The sequence below is a fragment of the Diadema antillarum genome, unplaced genomic scaffold (assembly GCF_040938485.1).
Source record: "Diadema antillarum isolate AM-2024a unplaced genomic scaffold, OU_Dant_1.0 seq00000418_RagTag, whole genome shotgun sequence".
Taxonomy (NCBI): domain Eukaryota; kingdom Metazoa; phylum Echinodermata; class Echinoidea; order Diadematoida; family Diadematidae; genus Diadema; species Diadema antillarum.
The window spans coordinates 173,745-194,884 of NW_027271403.1; the positions used below are offsets into that span (position 1 = coordinate 173,745).

General features: G+C 39.5%; 1 protein-coding gene across 1 annotated transcript in view; it reads left to right on the forward strand.

The window, feature by feature from the left end:
* LOC139732389 (bromodomain adjacent to zinc finger domain protein 1A-like) overlaps window positions 1-21,140 on the forward strand; it is a 44,522-nt gene that overhangs the window by 20,582 nt on the left and 2,800 nt on the right. Inside the window, 8 exon segments of the mRNA XM_071643254.1 lie at window positions 2,425-2,585; window positions 5,485-5,571; window positions 8,154-8,389; window positions 8,622-8,935; window positions 13,553-13,756; window positions 16,029-16,264; window positions 16,981-17,385; window positions 18,416-18,579. Coding sequence (XP_071499355.1) covers window positions 2,425-2,585; window positions 5,485-5,571; window positions 8,154-8,389; window positions 8,622-8,935; window positions 13,553-13,756; window positions 16,029-16,264; window positions 16,981-17,385; window positions 18,416-18,579 — 1,807 coding nt within the window.

The window sequence follows — 21,140 nt, forward strand, 5'->3', positions numbered from 1 at the left end:
GTATTCGTACTGTTCTACTTCACCTACCGGGCAGAAATGCCCTATATGGATCGTGGGCTCGAAAAAAAATCGCATACACAGAAAAATGATTGTTTTATTATATGAAAGAGCCTTCAAAACTCTATCAAATTGTGTCACTAACCAAAATGTCATGCTATAGGACCTTTCTGCCTGGCAGGCGATGAGTAATGATCATGGTTATTTAAAAAATTTGTATGTTATATTTTGCAGAACATAAGAGACAGTCAAAAATTGCTTGAAGAAGCAAAGCATTTAGATATCTTGAGCTCTGACTGGTCAGTGCATGAAGTGACTAGGTTTTTGGAGTTCTGAAAATTGTTATATTTTAAGAGTTGCACAAGCTTGGTTAAAATGCATTGGTCATCATTGTATTTGTAGAGTAGTAATAAAGTCAGTATAATTCTCAGTTAACCCTATTCCAACTGGGGGGGGGGGTCAAATTGACCCCTCCCCCTCGACATTTCGCGCCATGATTCCGCAACGCGCAAAGATTTTTCCACGTCGTTTCATTACTTTTTTCATTGAAGTCTCCTGCGTATTTTGAGACCAAATTTGCGACGTCCGGGTACACCGTTCTGAAGTTACATGATGTTTTGCATATGCATGTCAACCCGAAAACGACTCAAATTCATGATATCGTGTGCAAATCCAATGCAAATAGTGTTTTTTTGTTAAATTCATATAAATTAGATTATTTCCACTTTTAGCCATTGAAATTAATCAATTCTGATGTAGGTAAGCTTGAAAAAGTGCCTGCAACAAATTTTGGCAAAAAAAAACAATAGAAAACGAAAGGTCGAAAAAACAATAAAATACATAAGAAATTTACAGAACAATAAAAAATAAAAGAAATTAATTTTGATTGTGCTATTTTTTTACAAGAAAATTGTTCGATGTGTCTTGAGAAAGTCTGAAACAAGAATTTAGCAATCCTTCAGTCTTTTTAATGGAGTTATAGGTGAAAATATGATTTCATGCGTAAATTTGCATAATTAATTTACTAAAAATAGAAAACCAATATTTTTCTATTGTATGACCTTGCAGCCTTGTAGTTGACATCCGACTCTATCTTCAGGCAAAATTTTGCGGCGATCATGTGATCGGCGTCCAAGATCTGAGGGGGGGGGGGGGGGTCAAATTGACCCCCCCCCCCCCCCCCCCCCCAGTAAAAACGTTGTCTCAAATAGCCCAGTTAGAATAGGGTTAAGCTGAAATTGAGAATGTGTATTTTGAAATTATGCAAGGAAGAAATTACTATGATGGCAGTATTACAATATAAAATTGCAAACGTGACACCTTCAGACTCAGAGAAAACTGCAAAACCATAGGCCTACATTCATCGTTCCAGCAATATGCTGTTGATCCAGCTCAAAATATGCCTGGATGGCTTAAATAAACCACTGGCCACCTCTGAAACTTGGTGTAAAATGGCAGACTTCATAACAGCAAATTATGCATCTGAAATAACAAACGTCTATTCTCAGCTCATCTCCAGTGCCAATGTTTTAGGCTATCTAAACCAAAATAATGTTTTACAGTGTCAATGTATGCAGTATGTTTATACCTGATGTATTAACCCTTTCTCTGTCATTGAGTCAAGTATACACACATTTCACATATAAATGTATGGACATGAAATATGGCACACATAAGGTTAAACTGCCATGTACACGTATGGAGAGGACGTATGATTATCCATGTGAAGAACCTCGGAAGGTGGTCCTATAGGCCTACCCCCAACATCTGACGGGAAAAAAAAATCATCACACTTGCATGCACATACAACATACGAGAGACTAGGGATACCATACGTGACCAGCACGTGTAATTACAGCCTCTGCAAGATATCATGGCAATCACACAGAGATTGTACGTTGTAAGCACGTACAACTCACTTACCAAGTGCACATCGTACGATGCGCGTAACCACTCACAGCCAGGCGTGGCGTGCGGACCTAGTACTTACTCCCTGCGCAACTGTGCGAGTGTGGTGCGTTGACATACTTCCTCCCTGCTCTAGTCACTCCCTCCCCACCCTCCCTGCTCTAGTCACTCCCTCCCCACGTTTTCAGAAAAAATGTGAATGCCGTGGCCTCCGCCAAAAACGTACAGACTAAAAGCACGCACGGCGAGTTGTGACCAGGGCTTAATGTTGAGATAAGCATGCAAATTTTTACCTTTGTCATGACATCAAATCTCTTGTCAAATGACTGAATTAGTTTTATGATTTGTAATGCAACATAACAAGCCCTGTTTTATGCATGTATACAACTATGTGACCTTGCCTATATACCAATGGTACCAACAAAAGTTATTTAAATGTTGTGCATTGTGAAGTAGGGGGAGAAATGATTATCATGTGAGCTCAACTCGTGATGTGCTCCCATTCCTCCATCCTTCCAGATTATCCTCTCTCAAGAAGGCAGAAAATACTCCAACAGGATCCCCCGTCTCCACTAGGTGCAACACCCCAGATGCAACGGACAATGTGGTACGGGACCTGGCCTGCGCCCTGCTCCAGGTTTCGCAGGGTGCTGATGACAAGTACCTGAAAACCCCTCTAGGTAAAATTAGTAATTTGGGGTCAAACATTGAAGTGTGCTAAACGATGAATTGTGATAAGCTCTTTGTGCCATGATGTTTGAAAATATTAATGTAAACTGTTATTTGCAGAGAGTAATATATTGTAGACTCTGCAAAAAGATTTTTATTTAAGTTATATCACTGTCAATTGATCTGAAGTGAAGTGAAAATGATTCACCAGGAGATGTTACCGTGTAAGCATTAGTTGCAACATTGTGATGTATCACAAGGTCTTCAATGTATTCCTGGGTACATGTGCCGAAGGATACTTTGGATTCAGCTGTGTTATGTTGTGGTTTTGCATTTGTGTGTGCAATACTGGCCACATTTTGTGACGTATTTGATTCAAGTGCGATGTGGAGGTGTTATGTTCAAAGAGCCTAGCTGCCTATTAGTTTTGAAGTTAGTGCTATTGTTACCTCCGCCAAGGGAGGAGGTTATGTTTTCTTCAGCATTGGTTTGTTTGTCTGTGTGCAAAATAACCTAAAAAGTTGAGAATGGATTTGGATAAGAATTACAGGAAAGGTTGAGAATGACACAAATAACAGATGATTACATTTTGGTGGTGATCTGGGATTTATTATGTACTTTATGAAGGATTTTCGATATTTTGGCTGGTGGGGTCAATGAACTTGGGAGTTCAAGCTGACGTATTGAGGTGTGTATGTGCGCACTAAAGTTTATGCTCTATTTTTTGCTAGGGCGAGCTGTGCTGCGCAGCCTGAGGTTAATGACATAACAAAAAACTTCTATATTGGGAAATCGGGCGACCTTCAGCATGCATATGTATGGGTAGAAGTCATCGATCTCTATGGAAGAACAAGATCAGTGGTGTTAATGAACTACTTGGCGGAGGTCGTTGCTTTGGAGTGCTTCTCTATTTGTACTATACTAGCCACATTTCTTGACAAATGGTTCAAGTATTGTACAAAGGTTTATTATAGTCATAGCTGAACCTGTATAATTTTTGGTGATCATGCCCCATATTATGTTCTGCTTTTTACAGGTCAAAGGTAGCTACCATGTTATATATTTCTTGTGTGCACTCTACCATGCACATTTCTAGATCGAATTTCTTCAAAATTGTATGGAGGTGTGTCAAGGTAAAACATACACGTGTTCGGCAGTGCTTCCCCCAGTGTTCCGCCTTGTACAGGATCAAAAGTCATATTTTGGTTGATGTTCTGTATGTGACCTGTGGGCTGCATTTCTTGACAAATTTCATGATCATTGTACATGGAAGTGTATTATTTAAAAATGTAGCTGCTTGTAACTATTGGTAGTAGTGCCCCCACTTGTTCCATCTGTATACCGGTATGCAAAATGGTTTATTTTCATGGTCTTGTTGTCCTCACACTGCTGGCTACATTTCACAATGGATTTTAATCAAGTTTGTTACAGAGGTGTACTGTTAAATCTTGACCTGTACTAGTTTTGGTTGTGCTGCCCCCAATGTTCTGCCTTTTGTTGGGTCAAAGGTCATGACCATGTTGATATTTCTTGTATGTGCCTTATATTAACCACATTTCGTTATAGATTTTTTTTTTTTTTAAACTCGTATGGACCCGCATCATGGTGAAAGTTAGATCCCCTTTGCTTCTGGTAATGCTGCTCCCAGTATTCCACCTTTTGTCCTTGGGCTTTCGGCAACAAAAATACACCTTATGTTCACAAATTTGGTATCAAATTCAAGGAAAATATGTAAACTATCGTCACATGTTACTCAAATTATTGTAAATGAAAAATATCATATCGTAATTTGAGCTTGAAAAATGATGAAAAAAGTAATTCGTGCAGTACACGTTCAAGACGTCAAAAAATATCAAATTCACCTTGCGTCTCAATAAAAATGCTTTATTTGGTAGTCCATCTCCTAATCTTGGTATCCATGTAAATATCTTGACAATTTGTTGCTTAATCCGGTCAGGAACCAGTAAAATATACATTGATGTCAGTGCTGATCAGCTTGAAACCGTGCAATCTCAAGAGTAAGCTCTCTCATTGGACAGCGCTTGCATTCAGTGCTTGCATTACGCCATTACGCTGCTACATAACGGTTTCATGCCACTTGTGGTTTCTTGGTACGCGTGTAGTTCAAGCGCTGAATGCAAGCACTGTCCAATGAGAGAGCTCTTTCGCGCCACTGTACACTTTGTGTGGAGCATACTTCCAGCTTAGGAGTGAATTTTACAGACATTTTAAAATGGAAAAACTAGTATAAATCATGCTTGCGTCTCCTTGACTCCAATATATGATGAGCATCTAAGTTTCCTCTCTACGAAAAAGCCAAAATCAGAAACAACAGTTTCTTCATCCGGTCAGGAACCAAAAAAAAACTTTAGACGACAAAATCTTCCGTGAAAAGCAGGTAAAATTTACGCAAATTCAACTGATTATATAGTCATGATAAGATCCGATGTTATACGCTAATTTGGTATCAAGATAAAGATCAAAGTCTGGAGAACAATTTATTGTGACTTGTAGCCATGACGAATGTATGTACAAGTCGCTACACTGTGAAAACCATAGCCCTATCAAAGTCTCGCAAAATCTCGCACAACGAGACACCTTTCGAACGCAAAGATCGTCAACGAGAGTGCTGAATAAATCTTGCCGGATCGGCTCATTAGCATACGTGCTGCGGACTGACTGAAAGGGGGTATGTAGACCCTCTGAATATCTTCAATTCAAGTAATATGTCATCTAATGTTACAACTAAAAATTTTGTGTTATGTAAGTAAGATTTTGATGTCATTTAATTTCCACAGAATCTCACGTTAACATCTAAACTCATATGGGCAAAACCGAAACATTGAATTCTATGAGAATGAAACCAGTGTATTTTGTATATGTCCTGTCATTGGTTCCACTTACTTGCAGGTAAACAGGAAGACATCAAGCCCATGACAAGGAACCGGAAGAAGCAAGAGGAAGAAAAGGCTGAAGAAGAGGAAGACGCAGAGGAAGGTATCTACGCATTAAATTCATTTTGAAAGTTTTGGGTTTTGTTTTTTTTGATATATTTTGTTTTGTTTTTTTGTAAAGTGTTTTTGTTGTTTGTTGCTGTTGTTTTCCATACAGCCCTGTAGTATAGTACTTAGCTACACATTAGCATGATAACATGCTAATGTGAGACAAGGAACTTGGAACAGATGAACTTAGCTGTGGAAAGAAGGCTGTGAATTTGTGTGCAGCTATTGTCCAGGATCCATTCAAAAGACTACCCAAGAGCCAGAATAGTGTTCTGTAATAGTGTGGGTTGGATATCTCTGATGTATGCTAGCAATCATTACCTCCGCCAAGGGAGGAGGTTATGTTTTCGTTACCGTTGGTTTGTTCGTTCGTTCGTTTGTCTGTGTGCAAAATAATTCTAAAAGTAGATAACGGATTGGGATGAAACTTGCAGGAAAGGTTGAAAATGACACAAGTTACAAACGATTAACTTTTGGTCGTGATTCAACAATTTTGGGGGAATTTATGAAGGATTTTTAGCTCACCTGAGCCAAAGGCTCAAGTGAGCTATTGCGATCGCCCTTCGTCCGGCGTCCGTCGTGCGTCGTGCGTAAACTTTTTACATTTTCATCTTCTTCTTGAAAACCCCAAGACCGATTTTCATCAAACTTAGCAGGTAGCATCCCTAGGGGGTTAGGAACTCAATTTGTTAAAATGGGCACCATGCCCCACCCAGGGGGCCCCCAGGGGGGCCCAAACCCCCCAAAATTAAGGAATCTGTAAAAATCTTCTTCTCTAGAACCAGAAGTGATAGAGCTAAGTTAATACTATGAGTTAGTACATTGATGACTGTAGTTTCAAGTTTGTTCATGGCAGAATCAGGGGTGCCCCCCTTGGGACCCAGGGGAGGGGGGTGGGGAAGGGTTCTAATGGGGCCTAAATTGTACATTTTCATCTTCTTCTTGAGAACCCCATGACCCATTTTCACCAAACTTGGCAGGTAGCATCCCTAGGGGGTTAGGAACTCAATTTGTTAAAATGGGCACCATGCCCCACCCAGGGGGCCCTCAGGGGGCCCAAGCCCCCCAAAATTAAGGATTCTGCAAAAATCTTCTTCTCTAGAACCAGAAGTGATAGTGCTTAGTTAATACTATGAGTTAGTACATTGATGACTGTAGTTTCAAGTTTGTTCATGGCAGAATCAGGGGTGCCCCCCTTGGGACCCAGGGGAGGGGGTGAGGAGGGGTCCTAATGGGGCCTAAATTGTACATTTTTATCGTCTTCTTGAGAACCCCATGACCCATTTTCACCAAACTTGGCAGGTAGCATCCCTAGGGGGTTAGGATCTCAATTTGTTAAAATGGGCACCATGCCCCACCCAGGGGACCCCCAGGGGTCCCAAACCCCCCAAATGAAGGAATCTTTATAAATCTTCTCTAGAATCAGAAGTTATAGAGCTGAGATAATACTATGAGTGAGTACATTAATGACTGTAGTTTCAAGTTTGTTCATAGGAGATCCAGGGGTGCCCCTCTTGGGTAGGGGGGGGGGGGGTGGTTGGAAGGGTCCAAATGGGGGCCTGAATTGTACATTTTCATCTTCTTCCTGAAAACCTCATGATGGATTTTTGTCAAACTTGGCAGGTAGCATCCCTAGGGGGTCAGGATCTCAATTTATCAAAATGGGCACCATGCCCCACCCAGAGGGCCCCAGGGGGCCCCAATCCCCCCAAATTAAGGAATCTTAAAAAAAATTGGGCCTTTATTGTACATTTTCATCTTCTACTTGAGAATGCCTGGTCAAATTTTGGTAGAGCTGTGAATAATTTAGGTTAGTGACTGCGTGAAAGGTGAACTTGCGATACTCAGGTGAGCGCTAGACCCGCGGGTCTCTTGTTTATATTTTGGCAGGTAGGGTCAATGAACTTTGGAGTTCAGGCTGCGCGTATTTGAGGTTTGCATGCGCGCACTAAAGTGCGTGCTTTAGTTTCTGCTAGGGTGAGGCGCGCTGTGCAGCTGAGGGTTTATGGCGTAACAAAGGCTTCTATATTGGGAAATCGGGTGACTTTCAGCACACTATTATAAACACTTTCAGCATGCTATAGCAAAAGTACATATGGGTGGAAATCACCGATATCTCTATGGAAGAACAAGATCAGTGATGGAAATGAGCTGCATGCTTGGCGGAGGTCTGCGCTCTCAGAGTGCTTCTCTAGTTAAATTTTTTATTATGCAAGGCAGTTTTATCTTTTAATGCTTTAATAAACTTGTACTCCTTATCTAATTTCAACAAAAATGCACAATCCCTGATGAGATTTCTGTGCTTAAGCCATGGGAGTTAAGTGTTTAGCGTTATTGGCATATTAAGACAGGTTCTGTCAATGCTTCTACTCTGAATAGATATCCTTGTGTGTTCATTTGTGCCATTATTTTAATCAGAGGATATCCAACTTGTGAAAGACAAGTTATCAATTCATCCGAACATAAGCAATATCCTATAATCTCTAAATAGGCAGTCTTCTGTCATTGATCTTTACTAAGATTTTCTTTGTAGGGGTGAAATTGGTTAACAATATTATGTTTGTTGTCATCACACAGAGATGAAGCCTCAAAAGACATGTCGAGAGTGTTGGGAGGAGTCCCTCATGGCCTGCACCAGCCTCTCCCAGATCTTCCTCCACCTTGCCACACTGGAACGCTCCGTCACCTGGAACAAGTCTATCCTCAAAGCCCGTTGTCGCATGTGTCGCCGTGGTGGCAACCCGGAGCAAATGTTGCTGTGTGATGGTTGCAACAGGGGTCACCACATGTTCTGCCTGAAACCACCTCTCAAGGTAAACTATAGAGCTCATGTGTGCTTGCTCAAAATGTGTGGGCAATCTGCTCCAACATATTAAAGAGGTAGCTTTTCCCCCATGAAATTCTTGGATAAACACACATCTAAAGTGAAAATAAAGAAATAAAAGAAAAGAAGAAAAAAGTATTGACGGCACCCTTTTTCACGTTGTGATCTCTGCATCTTCCTCAAAAGTATCGTTCTTTCCTGTTGTTGTTTTTGTGTTCCAGAAAGTGCCTCAAGGTGACTGGTTCTGCAAGGACTGTACCCCCAAGGAGATCAAGCGAAGCCCTCACAAGCAGCGGGTCATGAAGAAGAAGCCGATTGTGGAGGAGAGTGACGAAGAGGAAGAAGAAGAGGAAGAAGATGATGACAGTGAAGAGGAGAGTGAAGAGGAAAGTGAGGAGGAGAGTGTAGATGAAGAGAGCGAAGATGAGGAAGCAGAAGACGACGAGAGTGAAGAAGAGGATGAGATGGAAGTGGATGTATCAGATGACGAAGAGGAAGATGAGGATGAGGACGACGATGAGGAAGACATTGAAAAGTAAGTCGTATTTCCATAATGTATGCATGCCTTCAAAGCCAATGAAGAATCATTGCTGCTTGCAACAATCTTGAGGAACATACACATTTTGTTCATTCATGTTATATTTTTTCATTGATTGACAATGCTTTGAAAACATGTGTATCAATCATGTTTCTTTTTTATCTCACCTAAGCTAGGGGGCTTAAATGAGCCTCAACACTCACTAGTTCATTTTTTTTTAGTAGCCCAATTAGGCCACCAAAATCATCAAATTTCAAATTTTGGTGGCCTAAAAAATATGAGAAAAGAAGAAAATATTTTAAAAAGCAAGAATTTTAATTGCAATTGAACATAATTATGTGAAAATTATCATGTACAATAATGTACTTCAAATACCATTTGCTGTGACTAAGAAGTAAGAAAGAAAATTATAAATGAGCTTTTACTAAGTTCACAAAGTCTTATGTTTTCAGTATTGAATTGAGATTTGAACATGGTTTTCCATGACACCACATATTCATGAAATGATCATACTAGCAAAAGTGTATACCTACTTCTGTTATTAGATAGATAGAATTTGGCCATGAAATTTAACTGTAAAAATAGTTTGACCGAATATGGCCATAAAAGAAACTTGAGTTTGCCTGTGAAGACTAGCATTGATTTGGCAACCCTGGCCACGGCAGTTAGTGTGCAGTTATAAAGCACTGAGTCTCCCCTCTTCTGGACAAGAAAAGCACATGAAAACAATGAAAACACAGTTTTTGGTGACCCATTGGTGGGCCAATTGAGCCACCAAAATATGTGATTTCTTAAAAAGTGGTGGCCTGACATCAATTTCTTGTGGCCCGCGGCCTGTGCCAATGTCAAGCCTTGGCTCATAATAGAACCCAAATGGAGTCGGTGAAAGTCAAAATCTCAGCCTTGATGGCTGCGTACGTTTCCATCCAAGTTTTATAGCAAAACAAGTGCACTACTATGTTGGAAGAAGGTAAATTTGACCAAAAGACACACAGTTTTGGGAAAGAAAAGTAATAGATATTAATATTAATAAAGGTAAGTCTAACCTTTCAATCAAAGTCATTTTTGTCGAGCCCACCGGAGGTGTGGGGAGACTAAGGGATCGCCTGCAGCGTCTTTCCGTCCGTCGTCCGTTCGTCATCCGTCTGTCGTCCGTCCATTGTCCGTTTGTAATGGTACAAAAACTTTAATAACTCTCTACTGAGGATCTCAATTTCAATCAAACTTGGAGGGAAGAGTGGTTATTCAGAGTTAAACATTTTACCAAACAGGAAGGTCACCTCAAGGTCAAAGGTCACAGGCAGAGTTCAACAAACTTTTAGGGCCCGATGTTAAGTTTTTACGGTGCGTTTTGATTATGACTTATAACTTTTGATGTATGTGTATGTTTGTGACCAAACTTGGATGGTAGATGTGCCTTGGGGAGTTGAAGGTCACCACAAGGTCAAAGGCCACAGACAGGGGTCAACAAACTTTTAGGGCCCAATGTTATGTTTTTACGGCGCATTTTGATTATGGCTCATAACTTTTGATCCCTTTGTCTGTTTGTGACCGAACTTGGATGGTAAATGTCCCTTGGGGAGTTGAAGGTCACCACAAGGTTAAAGGTCATAGGCAGGTCAATGAACTTCTGGGAGTTGGAAAACATTGATTTCTTCTACGTGAATGGGCGAGACACATTTTGGTACTTGCCTTGTTCTGGTCAGAATAATACAAATAAACATGAATTTGGGCCACAAATGCAGACACTCTTGTCTTGTCCAAGGGAACTTGGTATACCAGATTCCCGTAAGGAAGGGAGTAACATATCACCTTCTTGAAATTTGTTACAAAACTTAATCATCATGTACTTGTTGGCCGACTCACCATTAGTTTCTTTTTTATGCCTCCGCCACGAAGTGTCGCGGGAGGCATTATGTTTTCGGGTTGTCCGTCCTTACATCCGTCCGTCCGTCCGTCCGTCCGTAATTAATTTTGTGGACAGCATAACTAAACAACCGTTTCAGCAAGGAGGTTCAAGAGAATGGAGTCTCAACTGTTGTATTTCCTTTGAAGTCACGTTTGATGCCGCCACTCGAAAGTATTTGAAGCATGTGGCAAACTGGATCTGCCGCGCAGATAGGAAGACAATTGACTCATGTCTCATTGCATAATCATCAGCCACTTTCTAACGAAAATATGTCTTTGTGATAGTAATTACTTTTTGCCATCCCTACTTATAAAAGATAGGTCGTATATAATGGTAAAGACACGGGGATGCGCGAATAGAAATTGCGCAAAAAATGATGAAATGAAAATGAAAATTACTCGACTGGCCGTGTCCGGCCACTAATTTGATATATTTATTAATATAGAATTATACTCGAAGATTATTCCATATCAGTTTTATTTGGAGTCCGGAATTAAGTGGAAAAGTGATAAAACTGGCTTTCCTGGAGGGTACAGTTTTAAACACTTACACATTAAGCTCTGATTTACATTTTTGCACATATTTCTTGAAGGGATTGACCTTTGTTTAATGAGCTTTATCATTAAGTGAGATTTCGTTTCATTTAATAGATAAACAAGCAAAATATAGCCAACATTAAGTTAATGTTCAAAATGAATCTTCAGATTGCTCAGCAAGACGGCGGCATCAAACCCCATCACCAAAGGCACAGATGCACCTGTGGAATTATTTTGTACTTCAATAGAAAAGTGACAACTGTTTCAATAGTTACAGCTAGTTGGAACTCCATCTCTTAAACCTCCTTGGTTTCAGGTATCCTAATGAAACTTGGCAGGTATATGTATGAGGGGGTTAAGTTGTGCCTATCAACTTTTGGATGCAGATGCTCAAGGTCAAATGCTCAAAATTTCACTATTTCCCCGATATCTATGCAATGCCTGAAGGTATTTTCTTGAAACTTAGTGTATACATGTCTTACCCAATACAGATTTGCTAGCGAGAGTTTAGGGTCATGAGGTCAAAGTTCAAAGGTCAAGTGAAAATATTAAAATTTCACTTTTTTCTCCATATCTCGGAAATGGTTCTAGGTATCTTCATGGAACATAGTACACATGCATGTACTGACTGGCAGTGATTATCTAGGGAATTTTGGGGTCATGAGGTCAAAGATCAGGGGGTCAAAGGTCAAGGTCAACTCAGTGAAATTCACTTTTTCCATTATATTTATCCAATGCCTGCAGGATTTTTCCTGAAACGTTGTGAATACATGTATTATGAAATAGAGATTCTCTGTGATGTTTTTGGCCAAAGGGGTCAAATGTCAAAAGGTCAAAGGTCAAGTGAAAGTGCTAAATTTCACTTCTTCCTCCATCTTGGCAGTGGCTCAAGGTATCACCATAAAACTAATATTTATGCATGTTCTGCCTGACAGTGATTCTCTTTGGAATTTTAAGGTCATAAAGTCAAAGGCCAGGTGAAAATGCTAACAATGAACTACTCAATACAGAAATTACACTTTTTCTGTATACCTTGAAAATTACTTGATGCATAGACTATAAAAGGGTCAAAACTTGTATAAGTCCTCAAGCTCTTGGAAAATGTAGATATTCATCCAATTAGACCTAGTTCAAGGAAAGTGAACATTCAACACATTGTAACATGTCATTTCAATATTTTGCCAATTAGATGAAACTGTCATCGCACATTGTCAGGACGTACTATAGACCTTTTAGGAGAATCATACATTATGGCGGAGGCGTACCAGTCGCCATAGCGACATTTCTAGTTTTTTCTTTATTCATATCTGCTCCCATTCTCGTAACTTTGGTTTTGTTTTTGCCATTCATTGGCACTCTTGATGATTCCAAGAAATCCGACAATCTTTTCAAATTTTTACTGAAGCTTGTTTCGTCTTTTTATTTATTTTCATCACTTTGATGCATGCAACAAGGCAACATTGACAGTCATTACTTCTTGGCTAGGCCATGTTTCTTTCCTTATACGAGCATGAAATGCAGAGCTGCCAAGTCTCCCTGACTCTGCAGGAGTCTCCATGAAAATGTCAAAATCTGTTCATGTCTGAATAAGAGAATACTAAAATCTCCCTGATTTTGGAATTATTTTCGCCCATTGAAATGCATGTAACACACAGATATCTCCCTGATTGCTGTGTTGAATCTCCTGGATTTGGATGTGGGAATGTTGGCAGACCTGGAAATGATGTGTCGAAGGGCATTCAAGTTATTTACGTAGCAACACTGGAACTGTTTTTTTTCTTCTTACCATGCGTCATGTAACATGGCTTATATATTAATAAAACATAGTATCAATGTAACTGATCGGTATTATGGCTCACATCAGAGCATAGCATGTACTGGAACTCTATTCAATATTTATGTCTACTTGTAATTAGATAAATCAGAGTTACAATGATTTGGTTAATTAGATTCAGTATTGTCTGCAAAATATGATTTCTTATTTATATTGTATGTTGAAACCCTGTCAAGCAAAGCTAACATTTTAGATGTACAATACCTAAATCAAACTGTGAATCAACTACATGTAAGTATTCATCATCATCTGTCAGTCAGTGTAGAGGGTATGCTTCTGATAGCTGCTTCATCTAATCAAACTTTCACGATGTGCACCATTTCTCATCACTAAAGGCGGCTAGATGCCATGAATCGTTCAGCCAAGAGACGTTTCCCTGATCACAACGAGCTGTGCCAATCGTGTGGCCATGCGGGCCAGCTCATTCTCTGCCACGAGTGTCCGGTGGTGTATCACCGTGAATGCCTAGACCCTCCCCTAATCAAAGTCCCCCACTCCCACTGGCACTGCCCACTGTGTGCCCAGGACCAGGCCAATGGGTAAAGTTTTCCTCCAATACACTCTTTGCATCCGATTACCATGCAAGGAAAATGCAGTAGAAGTCCTTCTCCCGTTAATACCCCCCCCCCGACACCTGTGCCTCCTTCAGAGCAGCTGCCCTTCCTGTTCAGATGCTACTTACACCTGTCTTGTTCATGATCAATGGTTGCATCCATTTTTGTTTGAATGTGATAATGTGTCATCATGCATCATCACACTTAAATACCTTTTTTCCCCCCTTTGTAGTATAACAATTGTTTGCATATTGTGTATTTGTGCAACCCCCTGTAACAAATTTGTATGTGTCCAGTTGTGGTTTAAGAATTTAGTATTGATGTGTGTATGTCAACCCACCTCTGTCTATATTCTGCTTTGCATAAAAATGTTTATGCTCAATGGTGTCTATATGTACACTACTTGTCCCATGACCATTTCCTGTATGCGTTAGTGCCCAATTCAGCATTCAGAAGAGACAAAAACAAAGAGACAAAAACAGGAGTATTGAAATAGAAGTATAAAGGTACCATGATGCCAAAGAGTTGTGTGTAGAGGTAGCTACCAGTACTTAACTGCCAAAGAGTTTTTATGTTCACCAGTTTTCCTGTAGTATCAAACACCTGCAAGGATATTGTGTCATACCAACAGAAATGGTTTAACCTTTTTATACACATTTTACTTTGGCATTTTATTTAGGCATGGATTGCGTATTCTTCAGTTGATAGCCGGAAAACTAAGTTTCCACAGTGCTAACCTTTGCATACTAGTTGCTTCAGTATTAGATATCATATTCACAATCTTCATAATGAACAAACCTCAAAACCACCTCTTGTGTCTTGTTGATGCATTTTTTTTTTTTCATTGCTAGCAACAAGTCATATTTAGTTTACATTACATCGATTTCTTGTCTTAGGTTTGCCTTGTATGCCAATCAGTTTTATGAAGAAGATGATCATTCTTGTGCATGTGTGAAGGTACAATGGTCATGTAAACAGTTTCTCAGAAGTTGAAAGAATAAATTAAATGTATATTATGTCCTTTAATTTAATGATAGTGGTATATTACATATGTAAATTGTCTAAAGTGCTGAATGAAACTGTTTCTGAATAGTAAGAAAAATAGAAATTGCAAAAAATATGTCACAAGCTTGTGAATGCATTGTTGCTCCAGGAGCCATTCAAGAGTTCAGTTTCTTTTAGAGTCATGTGAAATCACTTGTGGAAAGGGTTAGTTTAGATCACCCTAGATTTGCAGTCGTTGTCATGACCATGTGCATTTACAAGTTTACAAAAGAAAACATGACCAGTTTGTGCAAGTAAAATATGTTAAAAGTTGTGTAGTTATGATTTATGTGGTGAATGGCGTTTAAACTCCCTCAACTTGCATGACCCCAGTGCTAAGAATGATACCTGCAAGCCGAAATCACAGCATCTCCAAAGGGGAAAACTGCTCTGGCATGTTTGCAAGGCTTGTAAAATTCACAAGAAAAATGCATGAACCCCAACTAATGTCCCATTCCACCTGACTGCATTCCTATAACACACATTTGATTGTAGCATACAGCAGTGGTAGTCAAAAAACTTGATGCATCATTAATACCTTTAGGGAATGTAAAAGATGATTCAGAGGATTCACAATGCAAGTTTACCAGCAAGCAAAACCAGAAAGTTCAGTTCTCCCACGTCTTGCGTTGCAGATGGAGCAAACATGGTAGAAGTGATTGCTGGAATACTCTAACTCCATCTGATAATGGGCTCCAGTCCCAGATGTATGTTACAGGATGTTGATTATGTTAGTCTGTAGCTCGCAGTCCATGGATGCCGATTGCAAAAGGACACTTTTACGATTCAGTTCTTCTAGACATATGGAAGTATGTGCAGTATGTTTAATGCACAAGCCTACGTTTGTTTGATTGGATTATTGCTCACTGCATATATTCATTGTCCAGTGTCTAGTTTTGACAGCACAGTTTCTGGCAAATGTAACTTTGTATCATAAAATTGATTGTATTTGCAGATGTGTGATATAGATATTAGATTGAGTACTACCGTAAAAGCAGTTCCTACCATTTACACTAAGATAGAGGTAATTGCATGTATATTAATTTTTGCATATCATCCTGGTGGAATCAGTCCATCATGTTTAGTTATAGACAGCCATGCCCAAGACATATCAAGCTAGTTACTGACAGAGGGGCATGTTGTGTAGAATATAGAAGGCCTTCCACCCAATACAAGAGAATTTTTAATGTCTCTCCATCTGATTTGATAACAGTGATGTCTCGGAGGAAGAGGAGGAGGATTCTGATGAGGAAGGCAATGAACATGACAATGTGTGCACTCGTTGCCGCCACGGAGGTCAGTTGGTGTGCTGCGATACGTGCCCCAAGGCCTTCCACATGGAGTGCTGTAAGCCTGTCCTGCGCAAGGTGCCCCGCGGCCAGTGGGAGTGTGAAGACTGCAAGAAACAGGCCAAGTCTTCAGCCATCAAGGTGCCCACAGGCAAGAAAGGTCAGCATTGCCATCTCACATCAGCACACACTGATTGAATATAGCACATCACAACTGTCACTGTATTGTAATGATAGAAATATTCTTAGGCTGAAATTGCAAAATTATTTACATAGCATGCATAGAAAGATGATGCATATGTATTTTATGTGAGATAATCACTTGTGTACATGCTGACTTAGGAATGGATATATTCGTATACAGCTGATACTTTTGATTCTTCAGTTTGATGGCTACTTGCATGCCCAGTAATTATCTCTCTCTATCTGTCATTTATATGTCAGTCTCATGACCAAACATAAAAAATATTCTTTCTTGTGTGTAGGAGTGTATACTTTGTGATTTTGCAAGAATATGAATACGGTTAGTAATAACAGCAGTTAAAGCTACTTGGTATGTCTACCTCTACCTGTTATTTGTCCAGCCAAGTAAAAGCTGGTCAAAGAACAATTTTCTTGCAATTGTTGCATACTGAGTAGCATATGTGTGTTTCTGTGACTTGTATTGCCAAATTCACCATCTGCTGTAGGACATTGCTTGTATTTTTATTTTCAATTTTTTTATGACATAAGTCCTGAGGGCAAGGGGAATTACAAATTATAATGAAGAATTTCATCATAAGAGCTCAATTATAAATGCACTGTGAACAAGAAGGAAATATGCTCAACAATTGTAATATTTACACTTTTTTCTTCATCTTTGGGTGGTTTCTATAGGTGAGGTCAAAAAGTTTGCCAGTAAGCCCAAACGTGAAAGCCCAAAGCCCCAACCCAAGGTCCAAGAAAAGTCAGGGGCCAAGGGCCGGTCTCAGAGCAAGACTCGCTCATCCAGACAGAACACTCCAGAACCAACGCCCACACCACCAAGCAGAAATTCTAAGAACACTAAGAAGGAAGAGCTGCAGCCAGCATCTGGTGGGAGAGACAAGCGGGGAAAGGCAGGGGTGCAGGAGAAGCCAAAGGGAGGCAGGCAGGCCTCAGTGGAAAGGCGTGGCCAAAAGAGGGGTCTTGTGGAGCGCTCTGAATCGACCGACTCGGAATCCTCTCAGGAAGAGGTCGTGAAAAGAAGCATTGGAAAAGGCTCCTATAGGGTAGTCCTCAATGGCAGTCTCAACATAGATGGTGAGTGAAGTTCTATGTGTCTGCTCTTTGCTTTTATGATCTCATACAAATTTAGCTTGCCCCAGGTTATTGATATTCCATTCAAGGACAATTTTAAGTCTTGCTGACTCTGTTTTATGTGCCATTATCATCATTTGATTTGTCTGCTGTCATACATCTCTCCTGAGGAATCAGGCTGTCTATCCATCTATCCTACCATAATAACATTTCCCAAATGTCACTGTACATGCTTGTTATTCCTAGCCTGCATGTCAAACATCATGCAAATAATAACTTATAGGGATTTATACAAGATGTAATTAAAATCATGTCATCACCTGTACATGATAAAATATTGATTTTACAGTAAATTGAGGCATTATCTAAAAAGAAAAAAAGGAATAAGTTGGGTCCACATTGTGTATATGCAAGTGCCATCATACTAACATGGCTTAATTAACATGAAAGAATGGACAAAGAACCAGAGTCCATAGAGTAACAGTGATAGGCAGATTTCCAGTTAGTGGGTATAGAAATTAATGCTTGAAATCATGTATGATTATGGTACTACATGCTCAATTTGAATCTTTCATCTTCATGGCATTTGTTGAATTATAAAACTGAAAGAGCTTTGGGAAATGATAAACTATTCGTAAGTTTAATTGAATGATGATTTTCAAGATCCAGTTTAGCCATCTGATTATTCAAAAAGGATGATATGATTATGACAACCCAAGATTGTTAGCCCAATGGTGACAGTTTTATGTTGATATGACATATATCTTTTCCACACCGCAGCCCAAGTGGTCTCTGAACTAGTTCTGAATTATTTCGAAGAGAGAGAGAAATTAAAAAAAAAATTAAAGAAAAAATTAAAGAAAAAATAAAGAAAAATATCCAGAATTGAAGTCTGTGTAGGGAATTCATGAAAGCCCTTTACCATTTCCCAGACTGAGAAAGAAACATCATGAACTGTGAGGTAAAAAATTCGGCATGATGAATTGAATTCAATGTTTTATTTCCGTGCCCCCTGCCCCTCTTCCCTTTTCAGATTCGGCCTCAGACTCATCAGGGCCATCTTTCAAGAATCGCAGATCTTCCAGTGGGCGAGGCAATAACTCTCTAGCTCAGCTCACCAAGTGTGAAAATCTCCTGAAGGAGCTGATCAAGCACCGAGATGCAGGGCCCTTCCTCAATGCTGTCAGCAAGCGATCAGTAAGATTATATCGACACATTTGTCATTGCTGGTTTGGTGATTGCTTTTAGTCACAGCATTGAGACCACCATCATTTTATGTGTACAATCAGAAACTCATACTGCAGTATGCAAATATCTTTTAAATACTCTCATTGCTTGATTGCTGTATTGAGAAAGCAGAAAGAAATGAAATATGTATACAACTACCGGATGGAGTTCTTCATATGGTTATCATTTTCTTATGAAATGTGCAATGTTTGCCTGATTCACTCATTCAACAACCAGTTAAGTTTTTATTTTTAGTTAAGTCCATTATGCAGGGTGTTACATATCTTTTTTTAGTCACTTGCCCAGTCGGGCAAGCAGATTTGCAAATTATTGCAAAACACTTGCCCGAACAGGAATTTCACTTGCCCGAAAAGAAAAGAAAAAAAATCAGAAAATATAAATAATGCAAAAAATCACTTGCATGTCAAGGTTTTAATGAAAAAAGAAAGAAAGTGAAGTTGATAAACAATTGATAAAAAGAGAGAAATAGCCTATTTGAGGCCAATTATCAGGGTTTCATTTTTGAGGAGGACTAGTACTGCGCTCCTCAAGCCTTGTCAAGAGCACTAAAATAGCACTTTTTATCCCCCCCCCCCCCTCAAAGTAGCCTACATAAACCACCTGCGTCTCAGTTGCAAGTTTTGTGGAAACCAGGGCCCGAGACTCCGCTGCACCTGGAGAAATAATCTAATTAATCACAGAGCCTCTTACTGAGACCAGTATTCATTTTTTTTCACATAATGGTACTTTAATATTTAAAGGACAAGTTCACCTTCATAGACATGTGGTACATGTGGGTTGAGTGAATGCAGCAATATTAGTAGAACACATTGATGAGAGTTTGAGGAAAATCGGACAATCCGTTCAAAAGTTATGAATTTTTGAAGTTTCTGCTCAGTCACAGCTGGATGAGAAGACTACTATAGCTTGTGATGTCATATGAGTACAACTATATAAAGAAAGTATAAAGAAAATTCAAGATATTCTCACTTTTCTCACATAATAAAGAACACTCGACTTCTCTCTTTCAGATGTCAGGGGAAATAATATTACCCCTAACATAAGTCAGTAACATGTCGAAGAAATGTGCACTTTATTCAAAAAGTCAAGTTTTGTGAAATTCTCTTTTCATTTTCCTTATAATGTTGTACGCATGTGACATCATACACTGTAGTAGTCTTCTCCTCCAGCAGTGATCGCACAGATACTTTAAAAGTTCATAACTTTTGAACGGATTGTCGGATTTTCCCCAAACTTTCACTGATGTGTTCTACTAATATTGTTGCCTTCACTCAATCAATATGTGTGTGAAGGTGAACTTGTCCTTTAAAAATTGGTTATTCCACCTCCCCTCTACCTGACTCCTTTCATCGTGTACTTGTACTCATTTCACTCTGATCTTTCCCCACCTTGGCCTCGAACCCATAGGAAAAAAAGAAAAAAAAAACGAGAAAAAAAAAAACAACCACACACAAGTTGCAACACACAACAAAAAACCCTTCCCTACACCTTCCTGATTTCTGTGTTTCTGTCAGGTGAAACGACATGTTTAAATACAAGAATAAAACAACAGTAGATATTGATTGAAACTCTACACCCATTCATGCCAGCCAGGCCAAGCTGTCATGTAACTTCAAAGCACATTCCGACAGCTGGCTAGCAAAACCACATGGCAGAGGAATTTGCTCGTGTGTAAATTGCTCGACTGGAAGGCCTGGGAACAGGGGTGATTAGTCTGTGAGTTATCAAAAGCAGACCTGAACAATTTTAAATGTCATGATACTATTTTATCTTCCTTTTGGACTGAAAGAAAAACATCAAAAAGACGAGTTGAGTATCACAAATTTGTACATAGTCATGCAAAAAGATTACTACTCTCATGTCATGACAAGAAATGAATCAATATTCCAAGACAAAAACAAAGCAGCCTCGGGTACCTGACAGTAACATTGAGATGCCATGCATTCATCATGCACGTTGGGGAGCAACATGTTGGAGTTGGCAGGGGGAGGGGTGATCCTGGAATTTGTGAAAACTTCCCGATACTCAGTGACAACACAATTTTGACAATCTCAAAGCAAAGCTGAAGCTTCTTGTGGTCTCACGCCCAGCAAATCTGCATGCTACTTCTCAATTCGAAGGAACTTTATCTCTGATTTGTTGAGTTGTTTTTGCTGAATCTTGGGAGCTTTTCATGCCTGAAGTTCAAATGGATGGTTGCCAAAAATTTCATGATTCACAAAGCTTCAGAATTTACTGAAACATTGCCTACTACATTCATTTGAAATGTCAAGTTTAGAGGGTACAAATCAATGTGGACGATCATCATCCACATCCGATGATCATCCACATAGATTTGCATCCTCTAAACTTTGACATTTCAAATGAATTTAGACAATTTTTCAGTAATTTATTATAGGCCGTTGATGCTGCAGTAAAAACATCAGAAATTTCATATGAACTTGGAAGTGTTAGTCAGGATAAGGACAAAAAATCTCTGCACAAAACAAATACAAGTCTTTTTTTTATTG